General features: G+C 37.6%; 1 protein-coding gene across 2 annotated transcripts; it reads left to right on the forward strand.

Moving 5' to 3' along the window:
• Window positions 1–10,807: 10,807 nt before the first annotated feature.
• On the forward strand, window positions 10,808–13,628 carry LOC108987776 (protein SULFUR DEFICIENCY-INDUCED 1-like). 2 transcript variants are annotated; one of them, XM_018960785.2, is made up of 4 exons: window positions 10,808–11,133; window positions 11,559–11,771; window positions 12,424–12,582; window positions 12,971–13,628. In XM_018960785.2, exons 1-4 carry the CDS (start codon window positions 11,026–11,028, stop codon window positions 13,379–13,381), a joined length of 891 nt encoding a protein of 296 aa, XP_018816330.1. In that variant the 5' UTR covers window positions 10,808–11,025; the 3' UTR covers window positions 13,382–13,628. The 2 variants fall into 2 exon arrangements, with proteins under 2 accessions (XP_018816330.1, XP_018816331.1); XM_018960786.2 differs by having other exon boundaries at window positions 10,812–11,133; window positions 12,427–12,582.
• The last annotated feature ends 2,065 nt before the right edge of the window (window positions 13,629–15,693 follow it).

Below are 15,693 nucleotides of genomic sequence, written 5' to 3' on the forward strand. Positions count from 1 at the left end.
ATCTAATTCTTATATCCTATTTTGTGGCACATTTTTGTCAAGCTATTTGTTAAAAAATGATATTAACCATTTAATTTGTGATCATGTGAGAACTAATTCAACGATAAATAATTATATATATTTTTTGGTATAGAGAAATAAGTATATTTATGGTATTTAATATTTATGACTATATATAATGGAAGGAATAATTTTGATAGAATTCATGACTTTCATGCAGGGAATAAGTGAGAAGACGGAAGTGGGGCCGTGGTGATAATGTAACTAAAAGGTGGTAGGGATTTGGAGTTTTGTGGTGTCCTCCTCTTGAGTCGTGTCTTGTCTGTCTCTACAGAAGAAGTAGACATCGCTACTTTAGTTTGTGGGTGGTGTTGTTTGCACTCTACACCGTTGCTTCCTCCACAATTGGCCTCCATTTGTTTGTGTGGAACTCGTTCTTGTGATAAAAATACAAAATACAAAGAATGCCCTAATGACGTGTTTTGCATTCACCTGCTCTCGACAGTCACATGAGAAAATGAAGCTTGATGACCTGGAGTGCCATAAAACAACTCTAATGCTTAAGTTATTTTTTTTTAACTCCACAGAGAATAAGAGAAAATGAGAATAATACCTCGAATTGTACATGTGTCAGGGCTTTTATACTTCTCTCATCCAGTGGGGTCATTGTTCTTCCTGTACATGAGGTGTCTGCCCCTACCTTAAGTGGCATGTCGTCGCATTTAATGCGGAAACATCTGTCAGAGACAAGATCTCCTGCCAAAGCTCCATGTCAACGCATTTAATGCGGTGTGATTACCGGCGAGTCATCTAGTTAGTTGCGTGCCCGTGTGAACACTATCTCCTCTCCCTACCTTGGCTTGATCTCCCTGTTTACTTATCAATTAGTGAGCTTGCAACATTTGGGCTGTGGGGCGCCTTAGTAGAGAAGGGTCAGGCTTAATCATAAGAGGGACAAATAATCAAAGGTAGATCCAACTTTCTATACTTATGAGATTCGGGCCGTCTAGGGAGACCATCACAACTCCTCCCTTCTCGAGAATCTATACATACCTTATAAGTATATGGAGAGCTATCTCTTAAGCACTAGTTTAGGTTTGGCCTCAATGGAAAAATAAAACAGAGCACCTAACAAGTATCTTCACAGACCAAGAACTACGAGATTGTTCCTTTCATTCTAGCGTGACGGAGGGTTTGTACCATTCGAGCCTTTTTTTCATGCTTTTCCTGGAGGTCTGGAGAAAGCTGCAATCTCCAATTACCCCGCATATTCAAGACATGTGGACATGAAGGAATTTTGTCACCCATGTTGATAGCACCCAAAATCGCTTCTCGTCCATTGTCTCAAGGCTCACATTCATCACACCCGGAGGGATCTTCCGGGAACCCCAGAGCTCGTGGGGCTCGGGACAACTCTCAATACTTTGACGAGTACCATTGGTTTGTAATTACCTCTTCGTCAGACCTGAATAAAGTAAGAAGCTCCTACGGAGTATCCGATTCCACACCGCGGCGTCGTCGACTGGAGGTCGCATTGTTTCCCTCCATGATCGCGAAGGGCCTACGGCTTCCTTTTTGTCGTCCCATTCAAAACGTTTTGGACTATCTCGCGTTGGCCCATCGCAGCTTCATCCCAACACATGGAGAGTTTTGATGTCATGCTGCATTGTTTGGCGCTAGGTCCTAGAAGTCGAGGGGAATACTACCCAACTTGATAGCTAAGGAGTTCTTTTTTATGCATGAGTTGTGGCGCCACAACGGCAACCTGTACAGCTTCCACTCCCATAGCAAGTATAGGGTTGCCTGCCTGGAACCTGCTTTTGCAGTGTCATGGAATGGTTCAATAAATTTTTCTTTGTGTCAAGAAGTGGTTGGGAATTTTCTTCCGGTGAGGCCAACCGCCAAGAATTCCCTGTTCGAGCTGTGTGGGAAGTTGTTCCAGATGATAAGGAGTTTTTCCAAATTTTGTCCAGCCAAAAAAAAGCTCGTTTGAGTCTATTCTTGGGTTGAATACCACTAAGAGGAGGTTTGGACCGGCACTCTGCTGACTAGAGCCAACATTGACCCATTGCTTATGATGCCAGATCGGTCGTGCTTCTGTAGCCACCACTTCTTGAGGGAGCCCCTCGTCCCTTGGGGCCAAAAGAGTCATTCTAGTCCATAGCCGAAGGGGAATGAAGAGGAAAAAATTAGATGTTAAAGGCAAGACGACTGGTAAGTCATCGGGAACTAGCAGCAACACTGAGTCCAAGCAGGAGTCTCCCCTTTCATTTGGAGGCCTTGAAAAGTCTTCACAGGCTTCGCCCTCTACCCTACCAAGTGAGCGGGTGCCGATCGAGAATCTTAGCCGAGATGCGGAAGAACTTGAGATGGCCCTTCTTCTCAGCTTTCCTCGAGCCTACTTCGAGGGGCTCTCATGAACCTAATGTGTCATTTAAAGACACCACCGGGATGCCCGCCCCCTCCCAAACTACGAGGTCATGGCACATACCACCGTCGACTCGGTCGTCAACACACCTCTCTAGAGGCCAGACCCGCCGATCGCCATAAGGATCATAAGCTATAACACATGGGCTATTCTATCCCTTTGAACTCTGGTTTGGAGAGAAGATCCTAACATCCTCTTCCTCCAGGAAACAAAATTAGGTAAGGGTAAATTGGAATTTCTCAAATTTATGTTGCATTTCTCTGGTTTTATTGCTGTTGATTGTGATAGTCGGAGTGAAGGTTTGGGTTTTTTTTTAAAATCTGATGTAATTTTAGAGCTTTGTAGTTATTCAAAAAATCACATTGATGCATGGATTGGTGATTCATTATCTCATGTAAAATGGCAACTCACTGGTGTATATGGTCATCCTGAGTTATCTAGAAGGACTCAGGTATGGAATTTGGTGAAATCTTTGCGATGTACTGATTGTGTGGCTTGGCTATGTTGTGGTGACTTTAATTAAATTCTTGTACAAGATGAGAAACTAGGAGGGTTTGTTAGGCCTCATAATCAAATTATGGAGTTTCGTAATTTTGTTGATTATTGTCAATTCATGGATTTAAGCTTCTCTGGGTTTCCCTTTCACTTGTTGTAATAAGAGAGAGGGAGGGGATAGAGTCTCTGAACGTCTAGACCATTTCTTGGCAAATGTTGCATGGTTGGAGTCTTTACCTAAAGCTGCTGTGAAACACATGCCATTTTATTATTCTGATCATTTTCCAATCTGCTTGTCTTTGATTGGTTGGAATTCAAATCTAGCTTATGATTGCAAACCGTTTCGTTTTGAAGCTATGTGGATTCGTGTACTTGATTGTGAGGATGTTATTAGGAGGAGTCTGGCTTTTGAGGAGGGGAATGGTGTTGTATCAACTGTGCTTTCCTCTATTTCTAATTGTAGTCGTAATCTCATAAAGTGGAACAATGATAGTTTTGGAAATATTCAGAGTCAGATTCATGAAAAACAAGCACAATTAAGAGAGATGTATGATTTATCAATTTCATCTCTAGCCATAGCTACTGAGCCAATAAAATTACTTAAGGAGGAGATTCATGAGCTTTTGGAAAGGGAAGAGATTTTGTGGAAATAGCACTCTAAGATCCAGTGGCTAAGTGATGGGATCGAAATACAAAATATTTTCATTCAAAGTTTTCACAAAGATATAAGCGAAATCGAATCCAAGGTATTATTTGTGCTGAGGGTTGTTGGTGTGAGAATGAAGCGATGTATGCTGAGATTTTAAGACACTTTGCTGATGTTTTCTCTTCAGCCAGTTCTGGACAAGTTAACCATTTACTGCTTCTTATACAACCTTGAGTTACAGAGGCCACAAACTCTTTTTTACATGCTGAATTTCACTTGGATGAAGTTTGGAAGGCATCAAATCAAATGCGCCCCCATAAATCCCCAGGCCCTGATCGTATGTCTCCCTTTTTCTTTCAACAATATTGGCATCTGGTGGGTGAATATGTAACTACTGTTGTTTTATCTATATTTAATTCTAGACAATTACCTATTGATCTGAATCATACATTTATTATTCTTGTTCCTAAAATGAAGAATCCTGGTAAGGTTGGAGATTATAGGCCTATAAGTTTATATAATATTATCTATAAGCTAGTTTCCAAAGTGTTTTCTAATCGATTAAAACAATCTTACCATTTGTTTTCTGACAATCAAAAGTGCATTTATTCATTGACAGCAAATTACAGATAAAATTCTTGTTGCTTTTGGAATTCTTAATTTTTTACATCACAAAACTTAAGGGAAGAAAATGGTTTATGTCAATAAAACTTTATATGAGTAAATCTTACGAGAGAGTAAAATAGACTTTTCTTGAGAATGTTATGAGTCAAATGGGATTTACTGAAAAGTGGGTATCTTTGATGAGGATGTGTATTTCTATTGTTTTATATTCAATCATGGTGAACGGTGTGCCTCATAGTCCTATTATTCCTTCTTGAGGCTTACGTTAAAGGGATCCTTTACCCCCTTATCTTTTTCTCATTTGTGCTGACGTACTAGTTTCGTTGTTAAAGAAGGCTAAAAATAATGATTGTTTAAGGGTATTCAGCTATGTCGGGATTGCCCTCGTATCAATAATCTCTTCTTTGCTATATTATTTTGTCGAGCTACACTCGAGGATAATATTCAGATTCAGTCTTTGTTGTGGCAATATGAGGAAGCCTCTGGTCAGCAAGTTAGTAAAAACACAACAGTTGAGATTTAGGATAGTATCTTGGGAGTACGCCAGGTGGAGCTGTGGCACATGATAAGTATTTAGGATTGCCATATTTTATTGGTCAATCGAAGAATCAAGTTTTCAATGGTATTAAAAGCCGAGTGTAGAAGAAATTACAAGGGTGGAAAAAGAAAATACTATCATAGTCCGGGAAGGAGAATTTAATAAAGTTGTAGCTCAATCTATCCCAATCTATTCTATGAGTTGTTTCAAACTTCCAATTGGTTTGTGTAAGGAATTGGAGCAATTATTGGCACAATTTTGGTGGGGGCAAAAGTCTGATGAAAAAAAATACATTGGATGCGTTGGAATAATTTGTGTAAATCTAAGTTTGATGGGGGAATGAGTTTCGTTGTCTGGAGGATTTTAATCTTGTTTTACTAGCAAAACAAGGATGGAGATTGCTTCAACAATCATATTTTTTGTTCTATAAGGTATTTAAAGCAAAATATTTTCTCAATTCTTCTTTCATTGATTCTAGATTGGGTTATAATCCTTCTTATGCTTGGAGAGAGATAAGTCAAGCCAAATGGATCCAGCAACAAGGTTATAAATGAAGAGTTGGAACTGGTCAACAAATTAAAATTTGGAAGGATCGATGGCTTGATTATGTAATACCATTTATTGCTAGTGAGGATTTGGATTACGATGCAAAAGTGACTTAATTAATAGTGAAGCTTTTCAATGGGATAGGTTAAAACTATCTAGGAATTGCCCAAAGGTGGTACAAGACATTATTTTGAAGATACCTTTGAGTTTCACAACTTTGGATGATAAGATTGTTTAAAAGAGTGTCAAGGACTAAGTCTAATAATGTGGAAGGTGAAAGCTCTACTTCTATTGTTTTGAAGAAAGTTTGGAAGACCATATGGACTATGAATGCCCCGAGTAAAATAAAGCAGTTTGGTTGGTTATTATGTCATGATATCCTTCCTATAGCTTCTTTACTTAAAAGATGACACTGGGAGACTAAGGAGTGTTATCCCCTATGTAAGAAGCAAGTTGAAAGTTTCAATCATGTTATATTCTCTTGTGAGCAGATCCAAGAGGTATGGGTACAACAATTTCCTAATCTTTTTCCTAATTTTCATTCCAGCCCAAATATTGGGATTTTTCTTTGCAATTTGTTGTTGTCAGTTAGTTTGGATGTTGTTAAGTTTTGCACTATTGCTTGGAATTTGTGGTATAAATGAAACTTAGCAATCTTCCAGCATCAATATATTCCTGTAGATGTTGTTGTACAGCATGGATTGCATCTGCTTCAAAGTTATCATCGGGTAGACTCTCACCCTTTACCAGCAACTAGAGATATGTGTCTTAGTTGGCAACATCCTCCACTTTATAAAGTCAAATTAAATGTTGTAACACCCCATTCCCGTAGGCTAGGAGTGTCACATATTTTTCATAAAAATAAACCCAGCAAGAGATTTCAAATTTCATAAATGAAATTTGAAATTTATTTTGTAGAAAAATGTCTAATAAAATGTCTTCCAAAAATATTAAATGAATAAACTGAATAAATTCATGTCATAAAAACATGTTTTATTTTAGAAAATCCGAAACTAAAATTAACTGCTCCTTCTATTCCTGGCCCGCATGCTCGTATTCATCATCCTCATCTGGATGGTTAAAAACATGAAAACAAACTAAAATGAGTCGAAGACTCAGGAAGAAATCCATCACAACGTAAACATAATAAACATAAGGTTTTCATAAAAATTTTTATGCTGAGAGTTTAAAATTTATGACTGTTCATACTGATACTTATGTTATGTATGACTGATTTAACTGAATTAACTAACTGATATGACTGATTTATCTGATTTAACTAATTTATCTGACTGGCCAACACACTTAACCCTGTATGCAAGGTTGTGCACCGGCCCCACGTCCCGCGGCCGCAAGGGGAGCCGCTGATAGTATTTTGACATACTATAGTGGACCACGCTTAAGCCTGTGGCTTGCACATCCACCCTGAAACTAAACTGCATTGGTACCATGCATCTGAATGACCATCTAATTAATTGATCTTATCTTATCTTGCACTTGAACTTAAAATAGCTTATGTGTCTTATACACATGAGATGCACGACATGATACATACATAATTATAATTTCTGAATTTAAACATAATGTGGAATGACATGAACGTATGCTATGCTAGATGACATGTTTGCATATGACATAATGTTTGCATATGACATAAGTGGTGCATAAATAGTGGCTGACAATGAACTGGCTTGAATAATACTTATATATAAGCTAAACTATGATGATCCTAATTTATTATCAAATTACTTACCTCGCTGCGCTACTTCCTGAAACTCACTTCATAGCTCGTCACCTATATGAAGTATTAAACATCACTAAATATGTCTAGGAAAGCACGCCCTAATAATCTACTTGACTAAAATCGTACTTAATTACACTTAGATTAATACGTAATAATATTATTCCAAAACTCATAACATATTTCTTAATTTTCCATTTTAAATATAACATAATAATTTTATTAAAATCCTACTAAATAGACAAAGGAAATATTAACTAAAATATTAGGCTCAATAATATACTTTAAGATATATTTTAAATTCTTTAAACACTTCCTTATAAAATAGCATTTAACTAATATATTTATTTAATTAAAAACTGATCTTTAAAATATGAAGCCCAATAAAATTACTAAAACTATTGTTGAACTAAAATAAGATCAAGCCCAATTTAAAATACAAGTCTATTTAAAGATCATTAGAATCTGCAAGAGTTGAAATCTGGCCCATAATAATATTACTACATAAGGCCATCTAAATAAGCCTAGCATATGCATATAAGGGCTTAGGGCCCATCAAGAACTTAAGGATTTCTCTGGAAATCAAAACATACGGGGCCAAAAAAACTAGAGGGATTGTGAGGGAGGGGGGAAGTTCTGCGATGGACTCACCGAGAGAGAAGGGGTTGTACGGTGCGGTGGTTTCGACGGCTGGAAGTCAAGCGGCATGACTGGGTCTTCTGGCAGTGTGGTGCGATGCCAAGTGAGGGAGAGAGAGTTTAGAGAGAGAACTGTTAGACCGAAAACAAGAGAGAGAGAGAGAGAGAGAGAGAATGGCAGCGACGGCAGCGGCTTATCTGAGGGAGTGGGTGCGACAGAACAAAGATAGCCGACAATTTCTGTGTCATCGGAAAGGTGATTCGGCGTCCCTTAAGGTCGCTACCGTGGAAGAGAAGCAGAGGCTTCTTGACGTCCGTGGTTGCTACGGCGTGCCTTGGCCATTGAGCATGGTCCGCTGTCTTCTGTGGTGGCTGGTGGTGGCGTGTCGACGTCTTCTATGGTGGACTCCGGTGAAACAAGTGACTCAGGGTGGAAGAGAGGTGACTGCTCTGTGTTTTGCTTGTATGCGACGGTGGTTTGTTGTGAAGCAAGGCTGAGACGTGCATGGGGGAAGGTCTGATCATGTTTTGTGTTATATTTGATACAGAGGCTTCGTAGACTTTTATAGAGGAAAAATGGAGGATATATGGTAGGGTTTTCTAATATCAGTCGTCTCCTAATAGCATTTGGATTTATCAATTTTGGGGATAAGGATGAGTATGAGGTTGTTGCTTACGGGTTGGGATAGGAAGAAATAAGATTTAAATTCAAACTAAAACTCTAGTAAAATCTGATAAAATAATAATAATATTAATATTATTATTTATAATTATAAGAAAAATATATAAAACTTATCTTATGACCTAATCTTAAGATCGGGTTCTTACAAATGTAGATGGAGCTTTGTTTTTTGAGTTGAATAAATCAGGTGTGGGTGTTGTTCTAAGAGATCATTCGGGTTTTGTTTTAATGGTTATATGTGATGTGGTGTGTGAGGGGGTAAAAGTATGAAGCCCAATATACCACCAGGCCACATAGGAGATAAGACAAAAGGCTATGAGTGGGGAACAAGGGGGGACATGACAGGCAGGTGGCTGAGGGGCTTCAGAGCATCAACATGAGTGGCACAAGTGGGAAGAGAAGGCATCCTGACACACGCAATGACAAGCACGCGCAACAAATAGATGTATAAAAAGCCTTCAGCCAAATGACCAAAGGGGACTCAGGACTTCGACTCTTTCTTCTTCTTCTTCAACCTCGGAATGGAGCGTACCAATGAGATTTTCTCCATCAACAAGTGGGTCTCTAGCTTCCTTTGTATAGTGAGATATGAGGGACCACGAGAGATTGTAAACAAATACATTATAATGGATTTCTCCTCCCCAAACTCCCATGGACGTAGGCATTATGCTGAACCACGTAAGCCCATATGCGTGTTCATTTCTTTTATTTCTCTGTATTTATGTTTTTCATTCACCGTCATGGAAGTACGCATCGCCATCGTACAGCCGCATCGGAACACTGTCGGAGACTCCAAACAACACCTAATGAGGCCCAAGTTGCCCCAGTGGGCTGAGAATGACTCTTTCTCCTATTCTGGCCTGTTGTGTGATTTTTACAACATCAACAATGCAGGGTACTGTGAAGGGGTAAAAGTATGAATCCCAATATACCACTAGGCCATATAGGAGATAAGACAAAAGGCTATGAGTGTGGAACAAGGGGGGACATGATAGGCAGGTGGCAGGGGGCTCTAGAGCATCAACATAAGTGGCGCAAGTAGGAAGAGAAGACATCCTGACACACGTAATGACAAACACATGCAACAAATAGATGTATAAAAAGCCTTCAATAAGATGATCAAGGGGGACTCAAGACTTCGACTCCTTTTTCTTCTTCTTCTTCAACCTCGAAAAGGAGCACACCAATGAGATTTTCTCCATCAACAAGTGGATCTCCAACTTCCTTTATATAGTGAGATGTGAGGGACCATGAGAGATTTTAAACAAATACATATAGTGGATTTCTTCTCCTCAAACACCCGAAAACGTAGGCATTATGTCGAACCACGTAAATTTATGTGTCTATCTCTTTTATTTCTCTACACTTATGTTTTCCATTCACCGTCATGGACGGACGCATCGCCACCATACAATTGCACCGGAAGACTGCCAGGGGCTCCAAACAACACCGAACAAGACCTAAGTCGCCCCAGTGGGCTGGGAAAGACTCTTTCTCCCCTTCCGACCTGTTGTGCGAGTTTTATAGCATCAACAATGCGGGGTACTGTGAGGGGGTAAAAGTGTGATGTCCAATATATCACCAGGCCACATAAGAGATAAGACAAAAGGCTATGAGTGTGGAACAAGGGGGGACATGATAGGTAGGTGGCAGGAGGCTTCAGAGCATCAATATGAATGGCGCAAGTGGGAAGAGAATACATCCTGACACACGCAATGACGGGCACACGCAACAAATAGATATATAAAAAACCTTCAACCAGATGATCAAAGGGGACTCAGGACTTCGACTTCTTCTTCTTCTTCTTCTTCAACCTCGGAAAGGAGTGCACTAATGAGATTTTCTTCATCAACAAGTGGATCTCATGCTTCCTTTGTATAGTGATATGTGATGAACCATGAGAGACTGTAAACAAATACACTATAATGAATTTCTCCTCCCCAAATGCTCGTAGATGTAGGTATTATGCTGAACCACGTAAACTCATGTGTTCATCTTTTTTATTTCTCTGCACTTATGTTTTCCATTCATCACCATAAACATATGTATCGCCGCCATAAACTCAGTTTTCCATTCACCGCCATAAAATGACAAGAAACACATACACGTTCATGTCGGGAACAGAATTGTGCTATCTCTTAGACTTCGGTCTTTAGAGATAAGCTGTTTGGACTAGACCATGTCAGTCACAATAGTGTACTGAGATTCTACTAACGTTTGTAATTGACTTGTTATTTAAAGTCAAAGTTGTATGTCCTTTTTAAATGAATGGAATGAGATCCGTTTTTAAAAAAAAAAAAAAACTTCAAAGGAAATGATTGGGGGCAAAATGGTAAGTATAAATCCGAAAAGAAAATGTAATAGATTTCCAAAAACGCCCGTCCTCTAAAGAAAAAAAAAAAAAAACTAGAAGGAGGGCACAGATGATTAGATGCTTAACAGCCAGATCCCACGTGGCAACTAACCATGTCCTACCCTGCGGAGCAAAATCCAGAAGCCAACGAACTCGGACGCGAAATCGTCCACATTCATTCTTCTCCAAACCTACACAGCTCCCCCATTGCATCCCTCTCTCTCTCTCTCTCTGTTTATAGCCTTAATTGATGTCTTTCTTCCATTTCTTTCATCAACACCTGCTCTGGTTGCGAGAGAGAGAGTGATCGTGTGTGTGTAGATATTTGAAGACGATGAGCACGAGAAAAGGTGAGAAGGAAGAGAGTCTTCCTAATTCATACCATGTTATTCACAAGCTCCCTCCCGGTGATAGCCCTTACGTTCGTGCCAAGCACGTCCAGGTACTGTTTCACCTTTTATTTTCCATTTATTATTTCCCCTTCTGTTTTCTTTTCTTCTTCTTCTTCTCTTTTGCTGCTGATTTGCGATGTGCGGCCTTCCGTAATGATCGGACATCTATATGAAGTTTCACGAGGGAATTCATCGGGGATTCTGTCATTTAAAATTGCTTAACCCTTCAATATGTGGTCTGAAAATTGCTAATATAAGTTTTCTTTTTTACGTTTTATTTATAACTAGGAATTCATTTACTATGTCATTTTGGATTAAAATGGCCAAAATTTTCCAACATGAACGTATATGTGTTTCTTGTCATTTTTTGTTTGGCATTAGGAGCCTGAGTTCCGTTATTTTTTTTGGACTTGAGCTAAGGTGCAATTGGCAATCGATCTAACTGAGTTACTCAAACTGTGCTGGGTTTGTGCAGTTGGTTGAGAAGGATCCCGAATCGGCTATAGTTTTATTTTGGAAGGCGATAAATGCGGGTGACAGAGTAGATAGCGCCCTCAAAGACATGGCAGTGGTTATGAAACAGCAAGATAGAGCAGAAGAAGCCATTGAAGCAATCAGATCTTTCAGGGATCGTTGCTCCAAGCAAGCTCAGGAATCCTTGGACAACGTCCTCATCGACTTGTACAAGGTACTCGCGTTACAGTAGCATCATGAATTTACATGCTTTTTTTTTTCAAATTAGTTTGTAAATAGAATAATAATCAGAAGATTAAATTCACCATTTTTATTATCTCCGAAGCATATGGTATCAGACTGTTTTATCCAAGATAGTTCTTAATATTGCTCCCATATCATGATGTGGTCCAACCCAATTCGGGGGGGTCCAAGTGTCTGTAACCAAATCTGCGTTTTTAATTGAATATGTTTTTTTTCTTCTTTGTATTTAGTAGAGACATAGTGAAGTTAGAACTGAGAATTTTGTTCAAAATTGTTACTGGATATTTTAAGGATGGGGTGAAAAAAAACTATCATAAAAAAAAAGGATAGGGTAAGAAGAAGGGAATTTACTGGCCCAAAAAAGGAAAAGAAGGGAACTCAAATCTTACAAGATTCCAAATTTTCTTTTTCCTTGTCCTCTGCTTCAGATCCAAACAGCACATGAAATCCTTGGACCTCTTACGCTTTGCACGAAAAAGAAATTTAAATTTATTTATTTTTGAATAGAAATTTCTTTTCAAAAAAAAAAAAAAGAAAAAGAAATTTAAGAGACGGAATTCTCTGACAGCTTACTTCTCCTTTCTTGCACTGATGGTACTTACTACTAACCATAAGCATTTTAGCAGAAATGTGGGAGAATCGAGGAGCAGATTGAGTTACTAAAGCAGAAGCTTCGGATGATTCATCAAGGAGAGGCCTTTAACGGCAAGGCTACCAAAACAGGTCGCTCTCGTGGAAAGAAGTTCCAAGTCACCATCAAGCAAGAGACGTCCAGGATACTGGTACTAGATTACTTCAATTACCTATTTGCTGTCTCTTAACTCTTTCTGGTTGTTTAGCACTCAAGTATGTGCTAGACTTTGATTTTACTGGCGGTTTAAGAATAGCAAAAATATAGTCTCAAAGTCTATCTCATTCTTATCTCTTATTCTCTTTTCCATTTCAATTTCTATCATATTTTCTATTTTCTATCTGTAAGAGTTTGTCAGCATGCTGAAATTTTCAAATTTTTGTTACAAAACAGAACTGAATTTAGCTTTGTATTATCCAAATTCAAACTCTTTGAGGGAGAATTATATCAAGTATGAATCCACCTCGCATTTCCCATCCCCAATTTCATGATTTAGTTGTCAGAACAAACATTTGACACTGGAAGCCTGTGTGACACAGGCAAACTTGGGTTGGGCGTACATGAAACAAGGAAACCATATGGCTGCAGAAGTGGTTTATCAGAAAGCTCAGTTAATCGACCCGGATGCGAACAAGGCCTGCAACCTGTGCCTCTGCCTGATCAAGCAAACTCGATACACCGATGCAAGAATGGTTCTTGAAGATGTACTGCAGGGTAAACTCTCAGGGTCCTCGGATTCTAAGTCAAGAAAACGTGCAGAGGAGCTACTGCAGGAGCTACTGCAATACCAATCTCATCTATCTTCTTCGAGCCTGTCATCAATATTTAGTATAGAAGATGATTTCAAGGAGGGGGTTGAACAGTTGGTGAACCAACGGGCACCAATCAGATCAAGGAGACTGCCCATCTTTGAAGAGATCTCTCCATTTAGGAATCAGTTAGCTTGTTGATTCTTTTTTCTTTTTAGTTTTTCACCTCTTCGTTTGTGAGAATTTGTGTGCGAGCGTCAGGATAGTGGATAGATTCACTTGGATCGGGAGACGTGAGCCTTTGAAAGTAGCTGTATATTTTTCTTCACCTATCAAGAAAAAACAAAAAACTGTATATTTTTCTTCTAGAACTTCTTTGTGAAGAGACGCCATGCTGTCAAAGTGGACCTCACTTCAGTGACTTGTGTCAAATAGCAGTTAACGATTAGCAGGCCTCCCTTGACAGTGACATGAGACGACAAGATGATTTTTAAACAATAATGAAATGGGTTTGAATTAAAATATTTTATAAAATTTTAAAAAATAAAAGAAGAAATTTTAAATAAAAATATTATAAAATTAAAATATAATTAGAATATAAATTTTTAATATTATTTTTATTTTAGAATTTAAAAAAGTTGAATTATATATTTTATATTTTATTTGAAAGTTTAAAAAAATTGTAATAATTTGATAATGATTAGATAAAAAAGTTAAAAATTTGAAATTAAAAAATATTTGTGGTGTTTAGATATTAAGATGAGATTAGAGCATCTTTCAATCTAAATGTGGCCTTAGATTTTCGTCATTGGATCACTGAAGTCCAGTGATTTGTGAATCTAAGAGCATTCAAAATGGCGTTTTTATCCTATTTTTTAAAATATATCACTAAAATCTATTTTTTTTATTTTACATATTGACTTTAATAATATATTATACATCAACTTATCTATTTTTCTGTATTATTTAAATATTATATTTTTTAATCTTTTTTATTCATTTTAAATATTTTCTCTAACTATCAATAATATCCTCACATCTTTTGATATTGACAATATCTCTTCATATACAATGTCATATAATTATGTCTTGTTTCATATTAATGCAAATTTATAAGTTAAAACAAAATATAAATTAATTAAAAAAAATATATTATATTATGTGAGAATATTCTCAAGAGGGTCAAATATTCTTTGTGGAGTTATTGTAAAGAAGGGTGATATGGAAATGAAAATATGGAAGTATCATGTGGAAAAGTACGAGAGAAATTAATTAAAAAAATTTTAAAGTTGTGAACAGTTTACTCCACATTAACAAATACTGTAGCAAAATGAAAAATGAAGTTCATTTACAACATCTATTATATATCACTTTTAATCAACTTTCTTTATATTTTTAAAAAACTTGTAGTTTACAAAATCCATTGTATATTTAAATTCTTGTCAAACACTAAAAGCATAACTTGAAAGAGAGACTTTATGTTTTCCTTATGGTCAAGTTTAGATGAAAATCACCCTAAAATAGATATAAATCTATTTATGAGAAATGATTTTATAGTCTTAGAATGTGAAAGTCTCACACATTTTTTTTAATAAAAATAATAAAATATAGACAAATTTGTAACCCATATGAAAAAAATTATTTTTTAATAATAAACTTTATTTTTTCCAAACAAAGTGCAAAAAGCTTGCAGACTCTAAGATTAAATCTAGCATTATTTATACAAAAAGATTTCCTCTCTGGGCTTCTCCCAAGTAGAGGTCCAAAATCTTGTCGTTGTGTAGGTCATTTTACATGCAATTCATCTACTGAGTTACATAGAAGATGAATGAAAGTGCAGTATGGAGGAGAAGTTAGAGGAGCTATACAAGAGGCTCTCTCTCACGAAACAAGAGAACAAGGAAATTCATGTGGAGACCAATAAATTGGAAGATGCAACAATTTGTGGAGGCAAGTGTTTGATTGTGAAATTGCTAATGGATCGGCATTATAATAGGGATGCACTCAAAGTGACTATGAAGAAGGTTTGGAGGCCGGCCAGAAACATCCAATTCAGAGAACTGAATTCTTTCCTAACACTCATAGAGTTTGAAGATCTTCGAAATAAGGATCATGTTATTCGTGAAGTGCCTTGGTCATTTGACAAACACTTGGTGATGGTACAAGAGGTTGATGGGAATCAACAAGTTCACCAAATTCGACCTACGAAAGCTCTGTTCTGGGTTCGTCTACATGACTTACCACTCATAGCCAGGAAAAAGTACATGGGCAACTTGATTGGAAGCAAAATTGGAAGGGTAGAGGAAGTAGATCTTGAGAAGGGAGAAATGGCTTAGGGTGAGTTCATGAGAGTTCGTGTCAGTATTGATATTACAAAGCCTCTATTATGAGGTAAGAAGATAAATATCGGTTCAGTAGACCCAATATGAGTCCGAATATCATACAAACGCCTCCCAAACTTTTGCTATTGTTGTGGAAGATTGGGGCATAGAGTGTGGATTATGGCAAAAAGT

Source organism: Juglans regia, chromosome 7, assembly GCF_001411555.2.
Source record: "Juglans regia cultivar Chandler chromosome 7, Walnut 2.0, whole genome shotgun sequence".
Taxonomy (NCBI): domain Eukaryota; kingdom Viridiplantae; phylum Streptophyta; class Magnoliopsida; order Fagales; family Juglandaceae; genus Juglans; species Juglans regia.